Source organism: Trachypithecus francoisi, unplaced genomic scaffold (assembly GCF_009764315.1).
Source record: "Trachypithecus francoisi isolate TF-2019V2 unplaced genomic scaffold, Tfra_2.0 Lachesis_group0, whole genome shotgun sequence".
NCBI classification, from domain to species: Eukaryota; Metazoa; Chordata; class Mammalia; order Primates; family Cercopithecidae; genus Trachypithecus; species Trachypithecus francoisi.
Genome location: NW_022681453.1, coordinates 185217571 through 185236204, shown reverse-complemented (window position 1 = coordinate 185236204; position 18634 = coordinate 185217571). Strand labels below are relative to the sequence as shown.

The window sequence follows — 18634 nt, the reverse complement described above, 5'->3', positions numbered from 1 at the left end:
TTACTGAAAATAAACTTTGAGCAACCGAGAAACAAAACAAAAATAAGAGCTTAAGCAAAGGGAAGTTAAGTACAGCTAGAAGAGAAGATTTGAAATGTTCCCAACACAAAGAAATGATGAATGTTTGAAGTGATGGATAACTTAAATATCCTGATTTGATCATTAAACACTGCATGCATGTATCAAAATAACACACATAACTCCTAAATAGGTATAATTATTATGTAGCAATGAAAAGGAAAGAAAAGAAGAAAAAGAATTGGGAAATTATCTAGTAATAGAATAGAATGGTGGTGAGTATTGAAACTGGTTAAAGCTAGAAATATCTAACAAGATGTATAAATCTTGTTACAAAATTTATATATATGTTAAGATTTATTCTCAGTCAAAAGTATGAACTATAAAATACTGAAATAATAAAACCTGGATTGATTTTTAAAATCTGGATTAATTTGCAAAAACAGGAAGTAGAAATACTGTTGCTAGGGAGGTGGGAGTTGAGACGAAAGGTTCAGTAAATTTGGAATCACAGAGGAACAAAATACCATACTTATTTTTACTTTTTAATAATTTGAGAAATGTAGAATAAAGAATGTTTTTGAAAATCTCAGAGGTAATTATTAGTAGAACATATTATATATCTGCCAACAAATGAGTAGCTATTAAAAAGAAAGAACATAGAAACCACATGTGAAACACTGCACACATACACAAAATGGAAGGAAACACACGATAGAAAGCATGTAAATCATAAAACAGAGGGAAAGCCAAATATTTCACTCATGACAAGAAATGCAAATCCTCTTCTGTTTGTGAATAAAAATTCAGGTTGGGCAAAAAAGAAATCTAAAAACAAATTATGTTTATTTTCAAAAGAAGCACTTAGAGAACACAACAAAAAAGGTTGAGTGTAAATGTAGATAAAGGCCTATCAAGCAAATATAAAAAAAAAAAACAAAAAACTAAGGTGGAAATATTATTATTAAAGTGGAATTAATGACAGAAGCTTTAAATGGGATGGGATGCCACTGGCCGGGTGCAGTGGTTCACACCTGTAATCCCAGAACTTTGGGAGGCCAAGGTGGGTGGATCACCTGAGTTCAGGAGTTCGAAACCAGCCTGGTCAACATGGTGAAACCCCATCTCTACTAAAAATACAAAAGTTAGCCAGGCATGGTGGCAGGCACCTGTAATCCCAGCTGCTCAGGAGGCTGAGGCAGGAAGGAAGGAAACACAAGCCAGAATCGTTTGAACCTGGAAGGTGGAGGTTGCAGTGAGCCAAGATTGCGCCAACGCACTCCAGCCTGAGCGACAGAGCGAGACTCTGGATAGGATGCCATTTTATTTGGGTATGGATATAATTCACAGTGAAGATATCCCTGTTATGACCTTCATGCACCAAGTATCTTTGCATTAAAATATTGAACACAAAGGAGAAATGAAGAGAAAGATGACAGATGAGGGAAGAGGGTCTCTGTGTCAGGCTGCCTTTTGGGCAGGCTGGAGCCTTGATATACTTAGGAGTGACTTTTAGAAAAATCAGAAAATTTTTCCATGTTGTTCTTCTATTTTTGTTTAAATTTGCTTCCATTGCTGTTGTTTTTATTTGAAGGCAAACTATTTTTTCCCCATTTACTAACAACGGTTTAAAAAAAACTCACTGTGTGCCAGGTGTATGCTGTATAGCTGCAATGGGAACAGGCACATAAATTACAGCTGGCTGTTTCTTCGAGGAGCTTACCAAAGTCTACACTGTCAATAACATGGAAATTCAGAGAAAGTAAGTGATCACCACAGAATTGGATAAAGCATTTTAATTGGGTCTTGATAGATGTAGGACTGGATTGATGGAGAGAGAGAGTAGGAAGGAAGGACATTCAGATGTTCCAGTAGGAAGAGCCAAATGCTGAGGAACTAAAAATGGGCCCAGAAAATAGTATTAGGACCTTCCACGGATACGTGAATATTTGTGGGAGAGCAGTGGGAAATATGATCACAAGAGCAGGCCTCCTCACTTCCTCTTGTCCTGTCTTCTCTTTCGATGGCAGCTCAAGGATTTTTTGAGATGACATGCAGTGCTCCAGAGCACAACAGTATCCCCTAACGAGTATCACTTCCATTTCTGTGTGAGACTCTAGGATATGTCCTCCTTGAAGTCTACCAGCATCAATTTTTGCTCAATCTTTGCTGGAAGGATTGTGGTTTAGTGTTTCATTTAAGTAATTTTCAGTGAGAGATTTCTTAAAATACACAGTACTTGGCAGCAGGCATAAAATTTCAGAAAAATAATAGCAGACACTAACTTAAAAGTATGTTGTGCTTTTCTTAGCTGAAAGGTGCTGTGTACAAGCCGTATGCCCATGTGTGCCATTTATACTTAATAATCTCTGTGAGAACACTGGATGGACCTTATATTGAAGTCTTAACAACTCTTTAATGAATCTGCCCTTGCAAGAGTTAGAAATTCTCTCTGAATTATGTATATTAAAGAGATACATGCCAAACTGTGTTCAATAGCAGCCAAATGGAATTACAGAAAAGTAGCTGTTGATAGAGAACTCCTTAGTTACAATCCATTTGCCCCACTGCCTCCTCCTCCACTGAGAACACCTGGGTTGTTTCCAGGATGGCAGGATTTCAAAATGCTAATGTGTGCTGTGAATATCCAAAGGGGGTACACCAGACAGCATTTGCCAAGCACATAGTTTATCCTCTCCTCAAATCCACAGAGCCTACATCATATTCTTTCTTTCTTTTTTTTTTTTTTTTAAGAGATGAAGTCTCACTCTGTTACCCAGGCTGGAGTACAGTGGTGTGATCATAGCTCATCGTAGCCTCAAACTCCCGGGCTCAAGTGATCCTTCTTCCTTAGCCTTCTGAGTAGCTGAGACTACAGGTGTGTGCTACTATGACTGGCTAACTTTTTTTCTATTTAATTGTATTCATTTTATTTTATTTTTTTAGAGACTGGGTCGGAAGTGAGGGAGTTCACTGTTTTGCCCAGGCTAGTCTTAAGCTCCTAGCCTCAAGCTATCCTCTTACCTTCCTTTCCCAGTAGCTGAGATTACAGGTACAAGTCACTGTGCCCAGTGGAGGCTGCTTCTGAAACTGCTTTAAAAAACTGCTCTTTTTAGTGTCTTGAACTCTGCCTCAAAGTATCATCTGTCATTTTGCACTTGGGGCCCCAAGTGAGTTTAAACGTTCTTCCAGATGAGATCTTTTCAACTATTTTAAGATAATAGTTTTCAAAGTCTTTTCCAGGCCAAACATTGCCACCTCCTGCAAACATTCCTTATCTGCTGGGTCACCATCTCCTTAGCATGACTATGTTCCAGCTTTACTTATTTTCACTTAAAATTCCGTGACCAGGCTGGGTGCAGTGGCTCATGCCTGTAATTCAAGCACTTTGGGAGGCCGAAGTGGGCAGATCACTTGAGGTCAGGAGTTCAAGACCAGCCTGGCCAACATGGGAAACCCCATCTCTACTACAAATACAAAAATTAGCTGGGGACAGTGGCACCTGCCTGTAATCTCAGTTACTTGGGAGGCTGAGGCAGGAGAATTACTTGAACCTAGGAGACGGAGGTTGCGGTGAGCTGAGATCATGCCATTGCACTCCAGCCTGGGCGACAGAGCAAGACTCCATCTCAAAAAAAAAAAAAAAAATCTGTGACCACAATCAGTAGGATTCTCTCAAGTGGGCCGAACGTGCAAAGAGAGAAACAAACTATTTGCATCTGTTGGAGCAGACATTACACCGCATTTTTTGTCCTCTAGTAGTAAAGAAGCATCTAAGTTCTGGACACCAGAGAATAATAATTGCATTGGACAAACCACTGGGTTCTGGGTGCTGCATTTTAATATGGAAACACACTATGGCCCAAAGGAGAGTATCTATGTGAAACAGTAAAAATAAAAGTTTTAGAGAGAATTTGTATTTTATTATTTACAAACTGTACAGCTCCTAAAACAACTTCAATTAAGTGATGGACAGAACCTTAGAGATGCAATTCCGTTCTAAGAATTCACAGAGTTGACATTTACTTTTTAATATTCCCCTTGATCTTTGTTTGGCCTTTCTTGCCAAGAGACAACTTCATGGATGAGCAAACACTGATTTGTCTTTTTAGTTCAATGTCTTTATGTATATGTGTGTGTGTGTTATGTGTGTGTGTGTGTGTATGTGTGTGCGTGTGGTGTGTGTATACATATATATTTTTTCCATTCAAGGTTTGGTTAATGGCTTATGGCTTTGTTGAGCAATGGGATGAGGTCAGAATAGGTCAGAAAACAACCTAATTGTCAAATAACAGCACAGCAGGTCTGGAACTCAGTGTAATGTAGTATTTTCTCATGTTATATTATTCATTATAATGGCAATATAATGTTTTAGGTACAGCAATTGCAAGGTTCATCTGCATTTTAAATTTGTTCCTAGTGGAGAGTGTTTTATGCTTCATCCTGTAGCATCAAAGTATGTTTACAGATATAGTGGAGCCTTGTCCTGATCTTATTTACCATTCTAGTGCTGTGAGTGTTGGCAGCCAATGACTCACAGATACCCCCCTTTTTCTTTCCAGGGAGCTGTCCTTGGCCAAGTGGGATGCTCCCTCCCTGGAATGCCACACTCTCACTACTTCCTGGGGGCAGGCATGGCTAGTGACTGAAGGACAGAAATGTACAAAGGCTAGTCCTTTGTCTGAAGGTGGGACCACTTGGTGGAATTTGTCTGAAGCAGATTGCAGCTGAGACCACACCCTTGCTTAGCTCCTTCTCCCGCCTCTCCTGCTTCTTTGACTCTCTTTCTGCTGAGGGCACTCCTCACAGCAAATCTCTTTCGTAAGACGCCCCATCTCAGGCCCTGCTTCTAGGGATGCTTTCCTAAGCCATTGCCATTATTATTTCCCCCGATGGATGCTAATTATGAAAGTGAATGATTCTTTGTGCAGCAACTGTATCAAGAAACTTGAAATTTTAGGCAATGAAACACATTTTTCGAAATATCTGTTTAGAAAATATGACTCCGTTTAATATGCTGTGTCTTCTAAGTGAATTTGAATTAAAAACATTTAGTTAATTTAAAAATAGTTTTCAAAACAAGATATCTGGCAATAAACAGAATGGAGTCCCTCAGAAACATCTCCTTATTTTGATGAAGTAGACCCATGCATTGAGTTAGTTATATTAATAGTACATGTTGACTTGTTGAAGTCTTTGAAATTTCAATGAGATGCAGATTATCACACAGATTTAATGCTTTCCTGAAATGAGTCATTGTAGACAGTTAATTCACTGTAAGATAGAATGCCATAAATGGAATACATTTAGGTGGTACACAGTGAAGCTGAGTCCTCCCACCCCTAACCATCATTGTCAAGGCCTAAGAGTGGATCTGCTTGGTGGAGGAAGTGTGTTCCTCTAGCCAAGTACAAGAGACAGCTCAGAATTCTCTTAGACTAAGACTCAGTATTGAGTCCCAGTGACTCAAAGGCAGGGGCATTCAGTGTTGAAGCTGACAGACACACCTAACTGCCTATTTCATGTCTCTGTGAAAAGCTGGGTTGATCATCTTTGGCTTGCTTAGGTGACCAAAGTTTCAGGGAAAGGATAGCTTAAGAGGTGATCATAAAGGGTATCAATGTGTTGAAGGCAAGGTTAGGTTAGCTGGAGGGCATGCCACGGTGCCTGCTAAACACAACAAGTCTGAGAACCTGGTAAATAGCAATTTCAGGTGTCAAGTTCAAGGGCAAAGGCCTAGCTGGCAATAAGAAGCTAAGGAAACTAGAAATGGGTGGGCAGTGAATGAGGCTGGGGTCCTGGTCTACTTTTCTTGATCAGGGATCTTATGGCAAAGGCGAGGACTTTCCATCTTCATGGCACAGCTGTCAGGAAGGCACAAACGTGAGTCCTTGTAAACTGAACTGTGAGTGTACATGGAGGATGTCAGGTTCATTTTATTTTTAAAGAAGTATCTGTCAGTTGGAAAGAGCACAGATGAGGTTTGATTCTTCTTGGCTATCATTATACAACCTTTGGTTCCCAGTTGAAAGGAAAAAACAAACAACTTTAACATCTTTTCTGAGATGTCATTCTAAGGGGATAACAGCAGGTAGTCTTTCCGTAAAATCTAGAATATGAGGATAACCCATGGCTTGAAGGAAATAAATCTTCAGGTAATCTATGTGGAGACAGAAAGCTATGTCTGAAGGATCAAGAAAGAGAGAGAGGCAGATCAATTGTGCTCCATTATCAGATAATTAAAACACCCTATGTATTGTTTTAGGAAGTTACAGCATACACCAGCCCCTACTTATCTTCATTTCTCTTCCTCTTCTCACCTCCTTCCTCCTGCCTTTTCCTTCTCCCCCTTTTCCTTCTGCTCCATATCCCCTTTCTAAACCCTTTTGTTCTTTCCTGAAGGGAGCCTAATATTGGTTTATTTTGTTTCTGTCCTTGAAAAGAGCAGTGAAACTTGTTGATTCTTTTTTCTTTCTTTATAAAGATAAAATGACAGCTGCAATGTAAATTTATTTCTGATGAGAGAAAAGTGCAGTGCAATTCTCTTTAGCATAGGATTTTTTTTAGTGATGTTCAAAATAGGGTCTTTCAAAATTGTTGTTGTACTTGAGGTGTACCTAGAATCCTCTTTAGGGTAACGACTATGACATTCCTCAGAGGTGAACTCATTTCCATTACTCATTTTAAAAACACATCCTCTGTCTTTTCACACTCATCACAATGAGATCTAAAATAGAGGCTCATCATCACCTATTTAAGGGTTATTTATGAATAACACTGCCTTGAAAAGGCCCACTGGAAATTTGTGTGGAAATTGAAAGTGACACAGATTCAGAAGCCAGGCAGGCACAGAAACTAAGTTAGAGGCCGAAGTGTCTAAGTGCTGTAAGCATGAGACATGATGAGACCCTCCCACCACCCCCGGCCCAGCAGCCCCAAGCTGACAGTCAGATGCTAGGCATTAAGTCCATATGGAGATGTGAAGTGGAAGGGTGGGAGCTCCAAGACTTAGCAGACTCTACCAAACAAAAAAAGATCAGTAATCCAGAGAGCATCCTAAATGGTAGATTAGATACTGAGCCCATTCTCCACCCCTCCCTATATCCAAGCCTTTTGCCAGGTGGCTTGCAGTCCTTGCTACTAGAGATGGCAGGTGGGGGCTAGGGGGTTGCCCCTGCCTTGACTATGGGTTTGGCCACATAACTTAATTCAGCTAATGAAATGCCGGTAGAAGCCATACTGTGCCACCTCCGGCCCAAGGCCTTAAGAGGCTTTGGATGCTCCCAATTGTCCTTGCCATGAGTAGTGCAAGATGTGGCTAGCCCACTGGTTCAAGGAGAGGGCAGGAGATAAGGAGAAGAGAGAAGATGCAATAACAAAGCTGAGTCTGGATCAGCCAAACCTCAGCTGATTTGAAGATCCCTGAGTGAGGGTAAAACATGGCCATTTTTAAAGAACTTCTAAACTTTTCAGCACTTTAAAACTACTTTTTAGGGTGGCTTTTAGGCAACTTTCTGGTGGAAATCTTTGACTGATACAAGCACTGTTCCTAAGTGTCGCCATTTAAAAGAAGAAAATGAGTCAGAGTGACTAGAAAATGAGAACATGAGTACATAAAGGTTTTCTGAAAATGAGAACAAGCCTTGTGTGTGATTGTAATAAGAGTTAATATTACCCACCATTTTGAATATCCTACCCCTTAACTGAGCCTTGGTAAAGGGTGAGGAGAACTGCAGAACCCTGACTTCCAGGCCATATTGGATGTCATTGATATGACCATGCACATATGACAGATATTGGCGTTTTTTTGGGAAGCAACAAGGATTCCAGGTCTCACTCGTTGCCTATATGCAGTGACGGGCTGATGCAGGTGTTCAAAGACCCAGACCTTGGGCTTCAATGCAAGAACACACTAAAGAGCTTTAGGGATCTCCAGGGGATCAGCTGAAGTCCTGATTACAACTATATCACAACCCAACTTCTCCCACTACCTAGTGCTGCTTCCCTTACCTTCTCACAAATATTGTTCCCCAAAGCACTCCTGAATGATCTTCCTGCATGTAAATCTCTGAGGCCTAGCATCTGTCCGTAGGTACCTGGACCCGTGGCACACCACTCTCACTCAACTTTCCGGGGGTGCTGGGATCTGGAGAAAGGGGTGGGAGAAGGCCTTACCCACTATCATGTGGTTGCAGACATCACAGAAAGTGGGCTTCTTGAAGATGTAATCCTGAAAGGCATGAGCCTTGCTGCCTGGATGCAGGCCAGCCCTGGCAGGTGTGGACGTCAGGCTTCCTGGAGCAGGGAGTGGGCTGGAGCTGGGGCTGATCTCAGCCACAATGTGTGCTTGCAGTTTCGTGTCTTCACTGTTGGTTCGCTGGAAGAAGTTGTCAGCACTTTTGCTCCGTAAACTCTTGGTCTTGAAAGAAAGTGATCGTTTTAGTTTCTGGAGCTGCAATGCAATGACAGAACAGTCTCTCTTACGATCAATGGATCAAGCAGACCGAGGCTGTGGGGGTAAGGTCTGCTGTGTGCGCTGCACAGTCCCCACGGACACTCTCAGCCTTGCGAAGGCTCATAAATGTCCCTGTGTTGGGGGGGGTGATGGCAGTGCCTAGTAAAGAGGGAATATCCCCCCACCCGCCACTAAGCCAGATGAGCAGAAAGAGGTCCCGTTTTGCCCTTGCTTCTGCCCCTGCTCCTCCTCCCCTGACTCCTTAAAGTCCTACCAGTGTGCTGTCAAAGTGTCCCACCACATTGGGTTTTGACATAATTTGCCTTTTGAATTTGAATCATTGGAAATATTAAGTATACATACTCATGGACTCAAAGGCTACATGTGTAAAGCTGGCCTTTCTCTCTTATGATCACTTAGCAGCCACTTGTCTCTGCACACAGTAAAGCAGAAGAGTCTATTGTCTGACTCAAAATTGATCTCGCTGAACTATCCACAGAGCACAAACCAGGAACTCTCAAATCGGCTTGGGTCTGAAGCATATGGATAAGTAACTTGTGTGTGTGTGTGTGTGTAGGACACAGGACATATTGTATTATCCCTTTGACTTTCTCTGCTCTTCCTGCTGCCCTCCCTCTTGTTTTGACCATGACAAACTAGACTATTTCTCCTTTGCTTCTGGGGCTTATGAAAAGGCACCAAAACAGGTTTGGAGAAGCACAAGATTCTGGCAGGTCTGGGTTTGAGTTTAATCTACCCCTCTATTCTGGATCCAGGAACTGGAGGATTCTGGACCCTGATGACAGCTTGTACCATGGTGCACCTTGCTCTGTCCATCCCCACAGTGGCCTTTTAAAAGTCTCTCCTGTTTACTCTGCTTTCTCATCACTAGTCCTTAGTACGTAGTTTTTCTTTTCACCCAGCAACAGGTCACTTCACCTTTAAGGTGGTTTCTTTTTGTAATTGAATATCCATGGGAGTTCTTTCTGTTGCCGGGAATAAACATGTATGACCCAAAGCTTCAGAAAAAAGATGCTCAGATATCAAACTAAAAAGCTTCTACACAGCAAAGGAAACTGGAAGAAGCTGTCAGCACTTTTGCTCCATAAACTCTTGGTCTTGAAAGAAAGTGATCGTTTTGGTTTCTGGAGCTGCAATGCAATGATGGACCAGTCTCTCTTACAATCAATGGATCATGCAGACCCAGGCTGTGGGGTGAGATGTGCTGTGTGCATGGCACAGTCCCCACTGACACAGAGTGAAGAGACAACCTATAGAATGGAAAAAGCATTTGCACAATATGCATCAGACAGGAGATTAATATCTAGAATATACAAGAAACTCAAACCTCTCAATGGCAAAACAACAACAACAACAACAAAAACCCTCCAAACAATCCAATTTTAAAATGAGAAAATGATCTGAACAGACATTTCTCAAAAGAAGACATACAAATGGCTGACAAATATATTTAAAAAGTTCAACATCACTAATCATCAGGGAAATGCAAATCAACACCACAGTGAAGCATCATCTCACCCCAGTTACAATGGCTATTAACAAAAAGACAAAAATGACAAATGCAGAGAAAAGGGAACTCATAGACACTGTTTGTGGGAATGCAAACTAGTGCAACTTCTATGAAGAACAGTATGGGGGTTCCTCAAAAAGCTACAAATGGAACTACCATGTGATTCAGCAATCCCACTGCTGGGAATTTATCTAAATGAAAGGGAATCATTATACGGAGGTGACATCTGCCCCCCCACGTTAATTGTAGCACTATTCACAATAGCCAAGATACGGAGTCAATCTATTGGTCCAACAACACAATGAATGGGTAAAGGAAATATGATACATGTACATGATGAAATACCATTCAGCCATAAGAAAGAATGAAACTCTATCATTTGTGGATGACATGGATGGAACAGGAGGACATTATGTTAAATAAAATAAGCCAGGAAAAGAAAGTTAAATGCTGCATGTTCTCACTCACGTGTGGAAGCTAAAAAAAAGTTATCTCGTAGAAGTTAAAAGTAGAACAGAGGATACTAGAGACTGGGAAGGGCAGGGAGAAAGGAGGATAGGGAAAGATTTTTTATATAAAAAAATGACAGCTAGATAGGAGGAATAAGTTCTAGTGCTCTATAGCACTGTAGGATAACTATAGTTACCAATAATATATTATATAGTTTCAAATAGTTAGAAGGAGGATAGTTCTGAATGTTCCCAACACAAAAAAAGATAAATATTTGATGTTATGGATATGCTAATTACCCTGATGTAATCACTATACATGCATTGCAAAATCACTATGTACTCCATAAATAGGTACAATTATTTTATGTCATTAAAAATAAAATCATAAAAGTAATTTAAAAAGAGAAAAATAAACAAATGGTGCTCACTACTCTTGTCTAATAAGGGTATCCATAAGTGTGGTCAGACTCTCCCGACACAATGTATCAGACAAGTTTACATGGCCTTGCCAAGCCCAACCACCTCTGTCTCACCCCGCTAAGTTCCACTTCAGAAGTCCAGGAAGATATGGTGGTCATTAGTGTTTGGGGTAGATACAAAAAGCCTGCAGTTCTCTCCCCTTTCCCTTATCCATGCACTTTGCAATGTGAATTTGCATCTCAATCTATCAAAAGTGGAGTCTAGTTTCCCACTCCTTGAATCTTGTTGGTTTCTGAAATCTGACCAATAGAAGGTAGCAGAAGCAATTTTAAAGCAGTTCCAAGCCCAGGCCTTAAGAACCTTGCATACTTCTGTCCTCCCTCTAGAAACCTACCAAACTGCCCAGTGAAGCCTGAAGGATTATGAGACACATGGTCCAGTCAATTCTCTGCCACTTTAGGATACAGTCTAGAAGCAGAGCCACCCTGCTGTCCTGCAGGAATAAGGGAGTCTAGATGAGACCAGAAGCACTATCCAGCTGAGTCCTTGTCAAATTGTCAACGCATACACTCTTCAACTAAAAAGATGACTGGTGTTCTAAGTCATTAAACTGGGTATCTATAGTGTGTACACAATAGATAACCAGTACAATGCTGTTCTCTCCACCCTCCTGCATGTAGTGGGATTGTATTTCTTTGCCCTCCTGAGGTCAGGTGTGGTTGTGTGAAGCCAGCTCTCCACTTCAGGGAGCCTTACGAAAGAGAGGCCCTGCAAAGCCCTCTGAAAAGCCCCACTAGGGCTGCTAATAGGGCATGATCAGCTAGAAAAGGTTAGCCAGAGAAGCTGTAACAACCTGCAGAAAGGTCAGAAGCAGTGGACCAGCTAAGACTTTTGTCCCTTTCCCTCTGCCCTACAGCTCAGACTAACAGAGGAGTCAGAGCTGCCAAAGAAGGAGGAAGAGGGAGGTGTCCCTGAGTTATTGTGGAGTTGCTTATTGCTGAGGCATAAGTTAGTGTATCCTGATGGATACAGGGCAGTGAGTCCTGAGTCCTTGGAAGCATAGCATTGATTTTGAAGAGGACACTCCATCTCTGAAAAAAGCTAAGTGAGGGGGGCTATGAGACAATCATTCATTGAAATTGAGCCACGTTGACGTGAGGACCTGGATGCTGCAAAGGAGCAGTGCAGACCCTCTTCACTTCAAGTCCTTCAGGCTATAAACTGGACTGAGGCTGGAGGAAGGGAGGCTTACACAGGAGGTAAGACTGAAGTTTTATTTTAGAAGGGCATTTAATACATTAAACTGAACAGGAAGGTAAGGAATCTGCCAAGGTTTTGTCATGGGATGTGCAACCCAGGGAGAGGTTTATCAAAGTAAACAACATCACACAGAAAAATCAAAATCATTTTCTGTTTGCTCCCTACTGAGTTCAGATGATTCAATAAATTGACTACTCATGTCTCAAAATCAGAATAACACCCACCCTGTCGTGAGAGTGGCAGAGGATAATGTGTGGGAGAGCCCTCTGAGAACTCCACATGATGTAAGTGGATAGTGGATGATGTGGGGCAAAAGGGGGAAGCAAGGAGCTGGGAATACGGAACTGAGCTAAGTGCTTCGCCAGGCAACCTGTCTTAATCCTTCCAACCATTTGGTGATGATGTGATTTTATCCCTGGAGAAATGGAAGCTGAGGGTGGTTAATCAACTTGCCTAAGGTCACACAGCTTTTGTGAATCAAGACCAGAGTTCAGATTGAATCTGCCTTCCTCCAGTCCCCATCCCCATGCTCTTTCCACTGTTCGTGTCTTTAGAGGAGGGATGGAGCGGTGGAGGAGAGTTACCCCCCACAGGGAGATGATACTACTTCTGGCCATCAGTGAGGATGTGGAGCAGGAAAGCAAATCTGCTTTTTGGGGAACTATTTCTTTCATTTTATATATTTCAAATTTCTAAAAAAATGATAAAGGAGCATGCCCTGTTTATCAAAGGAAAGCATCAAATGTCACTGCATGGCCTCTGCTGCCAGGACAGGGAAAGTGACAGGGAGGATGCTTACACATATCCAGTATTGTCTCCCTCCTGTGCTCACGTGCTTTACTTCTCCTTTCAAACCCTTTGTCATATGCAGTGTGGTGTTCTGTGTTCCCTGGAAGTTTATGTATGATGTTCAAGTATGATGCCAGGAGACCTGCCACATTTTTCTTGCTCTGGGGGATGTGGCTTGGAAATTGTATCAAGCCATCGGACCCTGCCTGCCTCTAGAGCTGGAGAATCTGTTTTGGAAGTCACTGTGACTTATTCAAGTGGGAATCTTCAAAGAAATACCTACAAGTTAAATTAAGCCCTAGACATGAGCTTAAAGGAACATGCTTTCTCTAATTATCCCAAAAGAGCAGAGGCCAGAAGAGAACATATGAAATGCAGAAATAGAAGCAAACCCTGATCATCACAGATGTCACAAAGTGATCAGCTTCCATGTACCACTGCCATGGCCCAGCTCCATTTTATTTATAATAATAATGATAAAAGAAACAGATATTCTTCAGAACCTTACCATGTGCCTGAAACTACTCTGTATCATTTACTTCATGTAATCATCCTAGCAACCTTATGGGTAGGGGATCATTCATTCAATAATTCATTCAGGCCGGGTGTGGTGGCTCACACCTGCAATCCCAGCACTTTGGGAGGCTGAGGTGGGCACATCACCTGAGGTCAGGAGTTCGAGACCAGTCTGACCAGCATGGAGAAACCCTGTCTCTATTAAAAATACAAAATTAGCCAGGCGTGGTGGTGCATGCCTGTAATCCCAGCTACTCGGGAGGCTTGAACCTGGGAGGCGGAGGTTGTGGTGAGCCAACACGTGCCATTGTACTCCAGCGTAGGCAACAAGAGTGAAACTCTATTATAATAGTAATAATAATATTAATAATAATAATTCAATGAATGTCTATCATGGGTACTGCTCTGAGCTAGGCATAGACCTTGATTTGGGGGCTACAACAGTAAAAAACAGGATTAAAACCTTCATTTTAAGGTTTTAAGATCTAGTGGGTAGAGATAGACTATAGGTAGATAATCAAAGTGGTAAATAATATAAATTTGGACAGGGAGAGGAGGTACGAAGGAAAATAAGGCCAGAGCTGGGCATTAGAAGGTGACAAGGAAGGCTTCTCTGACCAGTGACAGTGGAACAGAGACATGAAGTGAGTGTTTGAGCTACACTGGAGAAGAGCATTGTGGGTAGTGGAAAAACCTGGAGCTGAGGCCCCAACAAGAGAGCAAGGGCATGGTATTGGAAAAGCACTGGGAGGTCGCTGCATCTGGATAAGAACCATGGGGGAGAGAAAGAGCAGATGCCAAGGCCAGCTTCTTGCTGGACCTTGTAGGTCATGGCAAGGGCTTTGGGATTTATCCTAAGGGCGATGGTTTTGAACAGGGGAGTGACAGGCTCTGACTTTTATTTAAAAGGGTCACTCTAGTAGCTGTGTGGAATACCGGCTGGAGGAGGGCAACATGGAAACAGGGAGACAAGCTGGGAGAGGAGACTCTTGCGATAATCCTGATGAGAAGTAATTTTAGCTTGGCCTTGCATAGTTATGGTAAGATATGGCTGAATTTGGAGTTGAGTTTTGAATAAGTTTGAAATGCTTATTTGGAATTCAAGTGGGGCTGCCAGTTAGGCAGCTGGATATATGCTTCTGGGATTCCAGGGAAAGGTCCAAGCTGGAGTAATACCTTGGGAGTAATTAGCATATTGATGGTATTTAAAACCATGAGACTAGATGAGATCACTACATAGGCAGTGAGTGCAGACACAGAGGAGAAGTGATCTGAGGACAGAGCTCTGGGACATTTCAGTATTTGAAGGACAAGAAGATTGATAAGGACAAGCAAAGGAACTTGAGAAGGAGAGGCTGATAAGGAAGGAGAAGACCCAAAGAGAGGAGTGTGTTAGAAGCTGAGGGAAGAAAATGATTCAAAGAGGAGAGAATAGCCAAAAGCATGAAATAAATCTTAAATAATAATGTCAAGTAAGGACAGGCTTAGGAATTGGTTATTGTATTTGGTAAAGGGAATGTCTTTGGAAGACCTTAACAGTAGCAGATTCAGTGAAGTGGTGAGTGTGACAAGCTAACTGAGGAGGTTTCAGGAGAGGATGGCTGGAAGAAAAGTGAGCAGAGGGAAAAGTGAGCAGAGGTAGTGAACATGGACAGTTGGTTTGAGAAGCTTTGCTATAAAGAAGATTAGTGAAAAGGGGCAATATCTGAAGGGAAATGTAGCATCCAGGGAGTTTTTCTGTCATAGTTTGTTTAAATACAGGAGCTTACTCCAGCATGTGTTAAATCTGATGGTGCATAAAAGAGAAAGGGGCATGCTGGAGCCATGTCCCTGGGTAGTTGAGAAGAAGGATTGCCTTTAAATTGGAGTGAGGCAGGCTGCTGTAAGGAGAAAGATGGAGAAGAGTTGATGGAATTGGTATTGGCTGGATGTGGCTTTTCTCTTTTGATTGCTTCTATATGCTCAGTGAATAAAGAAAAAAAAGTCTGTCTCCTGAGTCAGAGACAATGGGAGATGGAGGGAGGAGATGTCAGAAGCTGAAAGAGGGAGATGTGGAATAACCATTTCAGAGACGGGAGGGTGAATGGACTAGAGCAATGCACAGTGGTAGGATGGGAAGGTAGCTCAGAGGGTCCATTTTAGGTTATTTCCTCATTTTACAGATGATAAAACAGAAAAATGGCAACTTGCCTGAAGTTAAATGGCTAGGAAGTTGCAGAATGAAGACCCTCATACAGACCCGTCTGTCTACAAAGCTTCTAAAGCCAAATGGACTTTCATAAGGTATCCCACCCTTGATGTGCTCTTAGCAAAATTTCTCTGCTTAGTGTGTTTTATTTTCTGGTGCCTGCCAGAATTTCAGCAATAATCCATGTGGTTGCCAGGCTGAGCAGCACTACTTCTATGGCAATTAGTCAGGGAATGCAAAAACTGGGAGTCATGAGAGCGCTGGAACACCGAGAATTGCAGCCTGAAGGTGAATGCAATAGCAGGTGTATTGATTTACCAGCCTGTTCCGCAGTGGCACATCAAGTTAATTAACCAGTGTGCACTTGATTGTTTCTGCCAGGATCTAAAGTCCACGCTATATGGGAAAGGGGTGGTTCTGATGCAAAGAGTCTGCCCACACAGGCAGTAAATTAGGAGGCACAGTCACCATATCAAATGTTTCCTGCCCACTGACATTTAACCATAAAGTCCGTTGCCACTATACAGTCATTTCCTTGGCTATTTAAGGAATAACCATTAATGTACTGACTTTTTTTTTTTTAAATATATTTTGACACCTATAAAGTTTCTTTTTTCTTAAAATTTATTTATTTATTTATTTTTATTATACTTTAAGTTCTAGGGTACATGTGCATGACGTTTATATCATGTATAACTCCCCAAAGCAATCCCTCCCTCCTCCCCTCCCCATGATAGGCCCCAGTGTGTGATGTTCCCCTTCCTGAGTCCAAGTGATCTCATTGTTCAGTTCCCCCCTATGCGTGAGAACATGCGGTGTTTGGTTTTCTCTTCTTGTAATAGTTTGCTAAGAATGATGGTTTCCAGTTGCATCCATGTCCCTACAAAGGACGCAAACTCATCCTTTTTTATGGCTGCATAGTATTCCATGGTGTATATGTGCCACATTTTCTTAATCCAGTCTGTCACAGATGGACATTTGGGTTGATTCCAAGTCTTTGCTATTGTGAATAGTGCCGCAATAAACATACGTGTGCATGTGTCTTTGTAGTAGAGTAATTATAATCCTTTGGGTATATACCCAGTAGTGGGATGGCTGGGTCATATGGTACATCTAGTTCTAGATCTTTGAGGAATCGCCATACTGTTTTCCATAATGGTTGAACTAGTTTACAATCCCACCAACAGTGTAAAAGTGTTCCTATTTCTCCACATCCTCTCCAACACCTGTTGTTTCCTGATTTCTTAATGATTGCCATTCTAAGTGGTGTGAGATGGTATCTCATTTTGGTTTTGATTTGCATTTCTCTGATGGCGAGTGATGATGAGCATTTTTTCATGTGTCTGTTGGCTGTATGGATGTCTTCTTTGAGAAATGTCTGTTCATATCATTTCCCCACTTTTTGATGGGGTTGTTTGTTTTTTTCTTGTATATTTGTTTGAGTTCTTTGTAGATTCTGGATATTAGCCCTTTGTCAGATGAGTAGGTTGCAAAAATTTTCTCCCATTCTGTAGGTTGTCTGTTCACTCTGATGGTAGTTTCTTTAGCTGTGCAAAAGCTCTTTAGTTTAATTAGATCCCATGTGTCAATTTTTGCTTTTGCTGCCGTTGCTTTTGGTGTTTTAGACATGAAGTCCTTGCCCATGCCTATGTCCTGAATGGTACTACCTAGATTTTCTTCTAGGGTTTTTATGGTATTAGGTCTAACATTTAAGTCTCTAATCCATCTTGAATTAATTTTCGTATAAGGGGTAAGGAAAGGATCCAGTTTCAGCTTTCTACTTATGGCTAGCCAATTTTCCCAGCACCATTTATTAAATAGGGAATCCTTTCCCCATTTCTTGTTTCTCTCAGGTTTGTCAAAGATCAGATGGCTGTAGATGTGTGGTATTATTTCTGAGGACTCTGTTCTGTTCCATTGGTCTATATCTCTGTTGTGGTACCAGTACCATGCTGTTTTGGTTACTGTAGCCTTGTAGTATAGTTTGAAGTCAGGTAGCATGACGCCTCCAGCTTTGTCCTTTTGACTTAGGATTGTCTTGGCAATGCGGGCTCTTTTTTGTTCCATATGAACTTTAAAGCAGTTTTTTCCAATTCTGTGAAGAAAGTCATTGGTAGCTTGATGGGGATGGCATTGAATCTATAAATAACCTTGGGCAGTATGGCCATTTTCACGATATTGATTCTTCCTATCCATGAGCATGGTATGTTCTTCCATTTGTTTGTGTCCTCTTTGATTTCACTGAGCAGTGGTTTGTAGTTCTCCTTGAAGAGGTCCTTTACATCCCTTGTAAGCTGGATTCCTAGGTATTTTATTCTCTTTGAAGCAATTGTGAATGGAAGTTCATTCCTGATTTGGCTCTCTGCTTGTCTGTTACTGGTGTATAAGAATGCTTGTGATTTTTGCACATTAATTTGTATCCTGAGACTTTGCTGAAGTTGCTTATCAGCTTAAGGAGATTTTGGGCTGAGACAATGGGGTTTTCTAAATATACAATCATGTCATCTGCAAACAGGGACAATTTGACTCTTCTTTTCCTAACTGGATACCCTTGATTTCTTTCTCTTGCCTGATTGCCCTAGCCAGAACTTCCAACACTATGTTGAATAGGAGTGGTGAGAGAGGGCATCCCTGTCTTGTGCCAGTTTTCAAAGGGAATTTTTCCAGTTTTTGCCCATTCAGTATGATATTGGCTGTGGGTTTGTCATAAATAGCTCTTATTATTTTGAGGTATGTTCCATCAATACCGAATTTATTGAGCGTTTTTAGCATGAAGGGCTGTTGAATTTTGTCAAAAGCCTTTTCTGCATCTATTGAGATAATCATGTGGTTCTTGTCTTTGGCTCTGTTTATATGCTGGATTACGTTTATTGATTTGTGAATGTTGAACCAGCCTTGCATCCCAGGGATGAAGCCCACTTGATCATGGTGGATAAGCTTTTTGATGTGCTGCTGAATCCGGTTGCCAGTATTTTATTGAGGATTTTTGCATCGATGTTCATCAG

The 18634-nt window shown here is 41.5% G+C and overlaps 1 protein-coding gene across 2 annotated transcripts in view; it reads right to left on the bottom strand.

Annotated features, from left to right (window-relative positions):
* Positions 1-18634, bottom strand: part of STAC (SH3 and cysteine rich domain) — a 154057-nt gene that overhangs the window by 83680 nt on the left and 51743 nt on the right. Inside the window, exon 2 of one of the 2 annotated variants that reach the window (XM_033212995.1) lies at positions 8194-8470. In XM_033212995.1, coding sequence (XP_033068886.1) covers positions 8194-8470 — 277 coding nt within the window. The remainder of the gene's footprint in view (positions 1-8193; positions 8471-18634) is intronic. The other variant, XM_033212996.1, reaches the window with a different exon arrangement.